Source organism: Lynx canadensis, chromosome B3, assembly GCF_007474595.2.
Source record: "Lynx canadensis isolate LIC74 chromosome B3, mLynCan4.pri.v2, whole genome shotgun sequence".
In the NCBI taxonomy this organism is placed as follows: Eukaryota; Metazoa; Chordata; class Mammalia; order Carnivora; family Felidae; genus Lynx; species Lynx canadensis.
The window spans coordinates 105,379,880-105,390,409 of record NC_044308.2 but is presented as its reverse complement, the minus strand read 5'-3'; the positions used below and the strand labels follow the sequence as shown (position 1 = coordinate 105,390,409).

Here is a 10,530-nt window from a genome sequence, read left to right as displayed (position 1 = left end):
ACGTGTGCGGGGGTGCCCGGGTGGCTCAGTCGGTTGAGCATCCGACTTCAGCTCAGGTCATGATCTCGCGGTTCGTGAGTTCGAGCCCTGCATCAGACTGGAGCCTGGAGCCTGCTTCAGATTCTGTGTCTCCCTCCCTCTCTCTCTCTGCCCCATCCCCACTCATGCTCTGTCTCTCTCTGTCTTAAAAATAAATAAAAAATTAAAAAAAAAGAAAAAGAAACGTGTGCAGAAGGCTGACCCATTTCCATGCGTTCTTGCAGCTTCTGTCTTCATTGAGAAGAAATCCTCCAACTCTTCCTAAATTCCCCAGGCAGTGGACCCTACTAGAAGATTAAGGAATTCTTTATTGCTCTTGAGTAGTTCTTAACCTTGAATATACATTTTAATCACCTGGGAAGGTCTTTTTTATTTTTGAATACCAATGCCCAGGCCCTATCCCAGATCAATGAGATCAGAATCCCTGAGAACACAACGCAGGCATTTTTAAAGCTCCCAGAGGCTCTAATGTGCAGCCAGGGCTGAGACCCACTAAGTAACCTACAAAAATGCTGAGGAAAGTCAAGGATGACCATGCTTACCGTGTGTTTGACCTTCAGTTGTGAAAGAAAAAAAAAATGTTCAGGGAGACGAGTTTTCTTTTTTGCTAATCCTAGGCAACCCCTCTCATTGAGCTTACTCTCTAGTGCAAGATGCTTAAATTCCTCCAGATAATGACACCTACCATGACTGAGCTCTTATCTGGTGCCAGGCACTGTGCTGAGCACCACTCCCCACATTATCGATAATCCCCATTATCCTGCAACACAAGTATTAAGCCCATTTACCCGGGCAGCCATGAAAAGGGGCTAAGGTGCCCCTATCATAGAGCATGAAGAAAGCGGAACTGGGACCTGTGCTTTTGCTTTCTTTTAATTTTATAGATTAAAAAATTTGCCCTTTTGCTTTCTTTTAATTTTATAGATTTGTGCTTTGAAAGGTAATCTAATCACATTTCACAGGTTTAAAAAGTAGAAAGGTTTATAAGGTATATAAAAAGTAAACCTCACTCATAATTTTTTCCTGTCACAACTGAAGTTCAAATACACAGAGGCTTCAGTCATCCTCGACTCCATCAACGAGCTTATCACCCGGCTACTCAATCCCTGTCCCTGGAGACAAACAGCAGTTTCTCATGTATTCTTCCAAGGATATTTAATGCATACATAAGCAAATATATGTATGTGAGTTTATGTGTGTGTACACACCATCTATTTGGATTCTTCCCCACCCCATTTTGAACGACAGTAACTATTGTGTACATGGTTTTTTTTCATTTTAACAATATTTCTCAGAGACAATTCACATCGACACATAAACGTTTTACGATTCTTTTTTGTACTACATAGTATTCCATTGTATAGATTTGCCATCACTTTTTTAGTTAGGCTCTTATTGATAGGCATTAGATTGCTGCCAATTATTTGTGGTTATTAAAAAATTGGTATGAACAGCCTTGAGTAACATCATTTCATAATTAGAGATAATTATACCCACAGAATAAATTCTTAGATGTCAAGTCATGCTCTTTCCACTATTCCATGCTGCCTCAGGATTCTAAGAAACAACTCAGATTCACAATGATTCATATTTTAAATTACTTTATTTAAAAATTTTACCGAAGTACCCAAATTACGCTTTTTACTTTAACAAAAAATTAGAAATCATTTTTCAGAATATGCTCAAAAACCCAAATAGTCGGAGACATGGTTTTACGCCAGAGAAAAATGACTTCAAAACCAGTGGCACAAGTATTGTGCTGGTTCTCACTTCCCTTTCAGAAGGTATCTGCTCCTGAGGACTCCGTGTCCCCCTGGACGTTGCTAACGCTCAGAGACTGAGAGCAGTCCTCCGGCTTCACCGCGGGCAGCGTCACAGACATCTTGGCAGGTGACGTCTGTGAAGTGAAAAGTGGGACTGTTTTACCACCTGTAAAAAAGGAGAAACTCATTCAGCTAAATAAGCATGTCCTGAGCATTTATGTGTTTTAAACTTTCTTAAATAATACGGGGGGATCAAAACAAGGATTGCATATGAGGTCATTTCTTTTCTCAAGGAGCTCAGAACTTGTCCGAAATGAACCACACCTTCCTTCTTTCCGCTCCCACCCCTAGACAATTATAGACAACATTTTAAAAGTATGTTACAATCTCAACTTTTATGCCCTCCCCCGCAACATTCATATGGTGAAATTTTAATGCCTGACGTGACTACACTATAGTCATAGTATTAGGAGGTGGGGGCTTGGGAGGTACTTAGGTCATGAAGGTGCAGCCCTCACAAATGGGATTTATAAAAGACAACCTGTTAGCCCCTTCCACCATGAGAAGGCAATCACTATGAACCAGGAAGAGGCGACTTGATTTTGGACCCCTGGCCTCCAGAACCGTAAGAAATAAAATTTCTGTTGTTTATAAGCCACCTGGTTGGTAGTGTTTTGTTATGGCAGCCAGAGTGGACTAAGACAGTACCCAAATGCCACAAGTTGTGGTACACATGACAGATGCCAGGCAAGACCAAGTAGGGTGAGAGCCTAGACCTACCCTCTTACTGACTGAGTAACCTTGGCAAAATGTTTCAGCACTCAGAATTTCAGTTCTCCTATGTTAATAGTACCGACCTTGCAGTGTGTAATGAGGATAGAATAGTCTCAGTAAAGAGCTTGACAACAGAGCTCGGCACTTAGTAAGTGCTCAAAAACTAAGAGTTACCAGCACCACTGGACGGTACTATTTAATACAGTACTATCACTACTATTACCATCAAGTAAACAGCGAAGCCCAATTCAAAAACACACTGGACCAGCCCTAAAATAAGGGTTTGCTATTAAAGTTACAAAAAGAACGTGATTTTTTTTTTTTAAGCCGTGACGTGAACCATCTGAAAACCATCTGAAGTCAAAGGTTTCCAAGGCACTTCACTCTTTTTCCTACTCCTAAAAAATGGACACTCATGTCATTAATGCTCATTTCTGAGGGTCTAAGAGTGCTGTGCTATTAGCTAACAGAACTGATAGAAGGAAAGCAACGTCAAAAGAAAAAATAATAAAGTGATCATTCAAATATCATTGACATTTGACTTTGGAAAGCATTTTTCCTTGTAAAATCGACTTTTCTTCATTGTGTCTACATTTAGCCAAATACAGAAAAAAGCTTCCACCCCGTGGATTGAGACTAGCGGGAGGCAATATAGAAGCTAGCTGGTGGCAGAGGAGACCCAGTCGGGGATGAAGAATTCATTAGTATGTTAAAAAAAAAAAAAAAAAGTCCAGATTTGACTGTAAATGTCGTCTATCTGCCTATACCCTAATTCACTTCTTTACGTTTAAAGCACACTGCCTAACAATATGAAGAATGCCAACTTGGTATTATTTAAGACCACAAAGATCCTCATTTCAAATTTTATGGTCTTACCATATATACCTAAGAATAATAAGTGTCTTAAAAACAAATTATCTTTAACAATCTTAGAGAAATCTGTGAGTCAAGAGTCGAAGTCATTTTTCTAAAGCTCCTTTATATTTTTCAAGTAGTTTTCACAGTAGTAAAGTGGATTCTCTGTTACATTTTTACAGGGAACACAGTAAAAGTAGACAGTTCTGGAGATTTCAATGATGACTCAATCACAGCTGTCCAAGAAAATCAGAATACTTGTAAAAGCCAAATTCCTTTCATTTTAGGAAGTCTTATAAAGGCTTTTAATATTATACCATTCCTTTTTGTTACTTGTGTCGAATTCATTTTTTTTTTAATAAAAGAGGGTAAGGTAATAAGATTTGGCATCATTATAGCAACATCATAAACTGTAATACCATAGTATAATCTTTTAAGAAGAAAACAATTTTGATGTCAACTTAAATAGAATAAATTTTTACATAAGAAAAGACTTTTTGAAATTTAGCTTTGTCGGGATATGATAAAAACTAAAATTAAGACACAATAAGAACGCTTTTGAAAAAGATCAAAAGGGGCACCTGGGTGGCTCAACTGGTTGATCGTCTGACTCTTGGTTTTGGCTCAGGTCATGATCCCAAGGTCATGGACTTGAGCCCTGTGTCGGCCTCCACATTCAGTGTGCACAAAACCAAGAGAAGTATCTAAAATCAGAGCTTACTTCCTCAATAAAGTAAAAACTAACATAGAGCATAACTAAAGCCAAAAGCAAAATTAATTTTCAGCCCAATGTTCAATGTTATCTTCCCCCAATTAGTCAGAAAAAATCCATTCCTTTAGTTGCTTGCATACCTGTCAAAAACCAAACTGATACCAGATATTCTTCTTTTCTCTGTTATCTGATGTCACAAAACTGCTTTATATGTACCTTTATTTTCTATTATGTGCAGTAAATTACTGATTAAATTACTCAATGATGTAACAAGAGCTATAACTATTTTTTTTTCAGATCTTGAAGAAATTTACAAGTCTCAGAGAACATATTAAATTTGCAGCCACTACATGGGGCGCCTGGGTGGCGCAGTCGGTTGGGCGTCCGACTTCAGCCAGGTCACGATCTCGCGGTCCGGGAGTTCGAGCCCCGCGTCAGGCTCTGGGCTGATGGCTCAGAGCCTGGAGCCTGTTTCCGATTCTGTGTCTCCCTCTCTCTCTGCCCCTCCCCCGTTCATGCTCTGTCTCTCTCTGTCCCAAAAATAAATAAACGTTGAAAAAAAAAAAAAATTTAAAAAAAAAAAAAAAAAAAAAATTTGCAGCCACTACAAAGTTATGCTATTTTTCGTAGTTAATGCCTCATATTTACACAGCAATTCAAAATTTTACAAAGATCTTGTTCCCATCATCTTCTCTCATCCTGACAGTAATTCTGAGAGACAGACAAGGCGACTGACGCCCAGAGACATTAAAGTGGGTTTTTTCAAGCCATATTCTCACTAGCTAAACATCTCTACTAGCCTATTGTATGTGTGGAGCTGAGATGGTGCTGAGAGATTCACAGATGAAAAACAAATAGTCCTCATCCTCAAGAAGCTCATAACCTAGGAGTGGCGACAGACGTGTATAGTGATACTTAGTTTAAATGAATTCGAAGTAGCAGTTGAAGTAGGATTTAAAAGAAAAAGGAAAAGAGAACAAAATTAAGTCCATGTAAAGTCAGCATGTTAAAGGAACTCTGTTCTGCTGTCCAAGTATTGATGGGATTGGAGGAATGGTGAGAGAGGAAGGCTGTAAAGGAAGGTCAGGGTCAAGTTCCGTAAATGATGATGAGTCACAAAAGATTCTGAAGAGATAGGTAAGATGACCAGATGCAGTTTAGAAAAGAGAATTCCAACAGCTGCGTGGAAAATAAGGAGGGAGGAGAGAGATCTATGGAAACAGTCCATGTAAAAACTGATGATACTTGCCAGTGGAAAGAGGTATTTTGGAAAGAGACTCAGAACTAATGAAGAATTGAGTATGGCTCTGAAATTACAGGGTTAGTTGACTAAGGCAGGCAGTAAGAAGAACACAAACAAGCTTGAGGCTACGGTGGTATACAGAGGTGTGGAGATACTGGGATTAGTTATATACCTGACGAGTGTGGATGCCTATAAGATGTGTGAATGGACTTTTCCAGCAGGCAACTGGAATCAAAGGTGCCAAAGACTGTAAGGCAGTTTTAGAGACAGAATTAGCAGTCATCTATATAGAGAAAATAATTAGAGTAATGAGAACAGTAATCACCTAGGAGAGAAAATAGGGAAGGGAAATGAAGACAAAACTATAAGGAAGGACAAAGAAAGGTGAAAGAAGAGAAAATAAAGAAAAACAAAAGGGAATGTCAGAGAGATAAGTAGAAAGAGACCCAAGAATGAAGAGTCACACAAAGTAACAGATGGTTTTCAAAAAAAAAAGTCTACTATAATTCATCTAATTAATTCATAACTGGCAGTGTTGAGGTAACTCATTGCTTTTTGTCCTGTATCAAGTATCTTCATTACCCAAAATATATTACTTTTAAAGGTGGTTAAAATAAATCCCATTGATGTAATATGCAATGGGAGGGGCAGGCAAGGAGAGGAGCGGTGATGACGTTTCAAGCTTTCAAGTCCCTTTATGATAGGTCAAGTCTGGGGCCCAAATGAGATCTACTGTCCAGTCACTTGGGAACTGTCCCATCCAAATTGTCAGTGTGAGGCTTCTGGAATAGGGCAGAGCTGGGCTCATCCATCTATCCAGTCAACAAATATCGACTGAGCACCGACTATGTGCCAGGCACCATTCCAGATTCTGGAGATTCAGCAGTGAAGAAAACAAAAGCTCCGATCTCACTGCCACCACCTTCCAGCTGAGTGTAGGGCAAATGACAAACAAGTAAGGAAATAAACATAGAACATGTCAGGAGGTGATAAGTGCTATAAAGAAAAATAGGTGATGGCTAAGAGGGGTAGTGAGTGATAACAGACTCTGGGAAAGTTATGTAACTTCTGCAAACCCTAGTTTCCTCATCTTTTAAAGATAAGAGTACCTTCTTCAGGAGTGGGGGGTTTATGAGGATTAAATGAGATAATGCACACGCAGTGTTCTGTATAGTGCTGGCACATAGAAAGCACTCAAAATGGATTAGCTCTTACTTTTACATAACTGGAAACAACTATCCTAAGAGGCAATGGCCCTCAGGATGGACTGAAAAAGGCAATCTGCTTTAGAGGGGATTACAAATGTTTCAGTGAAATGCACTAAGAAAAAAACCCCGGGGCGCCTGGGTGGCGCAGTCGGTTAAGCGTCCGACTTCAGCCAGGTCACGATCTCGCGGTCCGTGAGTTCGAGCCCCGCGTCGGGCTCTGGGCTGATGGCTCGGAGCCTGGAGCCTGTTTCCGATTCTGTGTCTCCCTCTCTCTCTGCCCCTCCCCCGTTCATGCTCTGTCTCTCTCTGTCCCAAAAATAAATAAAAACGTTGAAAAAAAAAATTAAGAAAAAAACCCCATAGCTCCAGAAGGCCTCCAAATAGTTATGCTATTTCAACTCTAGTAATTGTGTTAGTCAATGAGTTGAGTCAATAAAATGCACCATTTTATCCAAAGTGTTTGTAAATGTGCATTTTGGAAAGACTTTTTGAAGTGTTCATTTACACAGGTTAAACAGTCATTTTGAACTTTAAAAGAGAACTTTTAGACGGGGAGCATTTTTAAAAATCACTTTGATGACTGTTACCAGGCAAAAGCAGTAACCTTCATATCCAGTTATGGTCCTCAGAGAATTTAATTTTTTTTTAAAAGAAAAAAGACATCATATCTTAATAAATCATCATTAAATCAAACATAAATTTTCTACCTATATTAAATGTAGTTTGATGCTTTTAAAGTTTGTCTTTAAAAATTTCCACAGTCATGTTGTTACTCTATGACGTAATTGTTTCAACAGCTGTTTTCAGAGTTTTTTTTTAAAGAGACTACTCCTTGATTCCATGTACGTCATTTAACTTGGCATACATTTAAGCTGGGATACCATTGAGTCAGACAGTGTATTTGAAGCTTCCTAAGACATATTTTAATATATCTTTTAGATGTTTGAAATTCAATTATTTTTGCTTTAATAATATTTCAAATTCATAAAGAAATTTTGTTTGATATTAGATTTCTAAGACTAAGGAACAGAAAAGTTAAAACTAATTTTTTCTAAGTAATACAAGTAATAATACAGGATTTTTTAAAGTTATTTATTTATTTTGAGAGAGAGAGAGAATGTGTGTGAGCACAAGTGGGGGAGGAACAGAGAGAGAGAGAGAGAGAGAGAGAATCCCAAATAGGCTCTGCACTGTTAGCGCAGATCCAGACACAGGGTTCGAACTCATGAACCGTTGAGATCGTGACCTGAGCTGAAATCAAGAGTCAGACACTCAACTGACTGAGCCACCCAGGCACCCCAATAATATAGAATTTTTAATGCCCACTTAAGATTTTCCCTATGAAGTTGTGTTTTATGTGCAAAAGAAATTTTTGCCTATATGTTGTATGTATATTTCTAAAAATATGCCTAACGCTGTAAAAGCTTTTTGGGTTTAGATAATGCATTTCATCAGCAGGTTTCAGATTCTGACTCTAATCCTCAAACATTTGGTAATCCATTATTCTATCTGTGTCACTTGCAAACTGAGAGGAATCCAAACAAAGCATTCTCTCCTAACACATGAGACAAGCAGAGAAAGAAGGAAAAGTTTCTTTAACAGCTTTATAGAAGAGTATAGCATCTCAAACTCTTCATTCAGATTAAGTAACACACAAGGCACAAGTGATATATACGAATCTGTGGCATTCTTCTGTGATATGAAGAATAGATAACTGAATGACTTTCAATTGTTTGGATTTGGGTTTTTCTACATGAAAACAAAGATTGGTTTCTTATAAACTACAAATTTAAAAGTAAAATTAAAAAGGAAACAAATGTAATCGTCTTTAATCCATGTACATAAAGGATCTTAAGCATGGATGAATGACCGGGATCTGCGAATGCCCTGAAAAATTATGAAGTTATTTTCACACAAGTACAGTGTGGGAGAGAAACAGATGGTCATAGCTTTCAGTGCTCTAAAGGGATCGGTGCCCTGCAAATATTTAAGAACCACTGACTTAAAGGATATTCCAGCCCCATGTGCAAGTGAATCACATTCTTTGAGCTGTTTTTCCAGCACTAGTGGTGAAATACAGGAATTCCTGTCCTGTTAATTGTGGATGCCTTATTCTCTCTGAAGATAATTTGGTAATTTGCACTTACCAAACTGCACTGTAATTATTTATGAGTCTGTCACTTGCTCTGAGTAATATACCCCTTAAGAGCATGGACTGGGACTTCTAGTCTTTGCTGTCTGACTAGGACAGTAGGTACACAGTAAGTATCTGTGGCCTTATCATCTCAATCGTTATTTGCTTGTGGGTCTGTTCCTGTTGAACATGTGCTTCAGCAGGACAGTGACTTTGTCTTATTTACCTCCGCATTCTACAAAGCTTTAGCATAATGGTAAGCACACAGCGGGCCTTGCAATGATTCCTGAACCAAACTGATCGGCTTCCACCTCAGCAGTCTGTGGTGTCTCCTTAACAGCTTGCTTACATTCGCAGCGACCAGATCCTGTCTTTAAAATCAGCCCTGAGTTCCAGCAATGCAGTTGCTTCCCAGCTGTCTGTGAAAATGTTACAGTATTTCAGCTGTATTTTATTGAGCTCTTGAAGCATTTTTCCTGTCCACCCTGGGCTCATCTACTCTCCCTTTAATTCCTTGTTTAAGCAGCTGCTAAACTATCCTGCTGTATTCAATTCTCCTCACATACTTACCCCGGCTCTACAGATTTTGCAGCACCATAGCTTCAGTGCTTAAGAACAAATACTACGAGTCTATATGAAGAAGGTGCCTGGTCATTTGATGTGAAGTACAGTATGTGATATTTTATTTACCTGTGCTTTCCAGAATTAGTCCCTGTTCAACACTTCTTGTCTTACTTTCATGTTTAAAAGGGTGATTTAAAATGCTGCCCTCGTCTCATTCCAAAATCTGTTCTAGACATAGAAATCCTATTGCATGTTTTACGTTTACTATTGCTTCTGTTTTTAAAATGAATTGACAAATGCTTATTTTGAAATGTATAATTTAGGATACAGATAAAGCAGTTCCTATAGGAAGAATAAATGTATTGGCACCTGTAAAAACAACTCCAATTCTTTTTCCTCTAGAAAGCAATAGTTAATGTGAAAGGTTTGTTTCTTCTTATGCCAGGTTCCAGCTGCTTCACTTTGTTTAAAACTGACTTCAAAGTTTAAACACTGTCCTGTCCCAACAAATAACCTCCCCCAGATGGAATTATCTTGAGTACTATCCTTAGTGCTCTGAATACCACACCTGCAGCCTTTTAATTCAACATTTTATAAACTTTCCAAAGGGAAATGAAACATTTTTTTTCTGTCCTCTAACTTATGCTTTTTGCAGGGTTGAGTTTAGCACAGGGAGTTCTATTACCGGGGGTGAGTTTACAGATATTTGAGAAGAATCTAAAAAGGTGTAATTAGTATCTCAACTGTGCTGATTATTATGAAAGAAAGCATAAGAAAATGGAAAATCTGAAGAGCTCCAAGTTCAACAACTTTTAATGTAAAAATCTTACCTGTAAATACAGATGCGAGGTACAGATTGGGCTCAATTTGTGTCCGATCCATATCACCTGATGAAGCTACATTGAAATTTTTTTCATAAGAAAATCCATTAGGCCTAGAAATAACTATGATTCCTTCCTATTCACTAAAAAGAACACAAACTACATGCACTCCCACAGTTACTCTCATAAAACCAGGTAAATAGAAGCCTGCTCTAATGGCCTTAATATAAAAAAGGAAGTCAAACAGCTGAATTTTAATCATTACCAATCAAAAAAAACCCACCTTACCGAATGGATTATTTTCTCTATGCATCAAAAACGAGGGAAAGGGGGAAACGAAGAATCATTAGAGAATTTGCAATTTGTATTAACTAAGAGAAACTCATGAACCATTTCTTCCAAGGTTAAAAGTTTTTG

The 10,530-nt window shown here is 38.3% G+C and overlaps 1 protein-coding gene across 7 annotated transcripts in view; it reads right to left on the bottom strand.

The window, feature by feature from the left end:
* Nucleotides 1-1,595: 1,595 nt before the first annotated feature.
* The window catches only part of KIAA0586 (KIAA0586 ortholog), a 118,128-nt gene continuing 109,193 nt past the window's right edge, over nucleotides 1,596-10,530 (bottom strand). For 5 of the 7 annotated variants that reach the window (XM_030319211.2, XM_030319212.1, XM_030319209.1 and 2 more), the window contains 2 exons: nucleotides 10,123-10,188; nucleotides 1,596-1,968 (listed from right to left, as the gene is read on the bottom strand). In XM_030319211.2, the coding sequence (XP_030175071.1) occupies nucleotides 1,817-1,968; nucleotides 10,123-10,188 (218 nt within the window). In that variant the 3' untranslated portion in view covers nucleotides 1,596-1,816. The remainder of the gene's footprint in view (nucleotides 1,969-10,122; nucleotides 10,189-10,530) is intronic. The other 2 variants (XM_030319213.1, XM_030319215.1) reach the window with 1 other exon arrangement.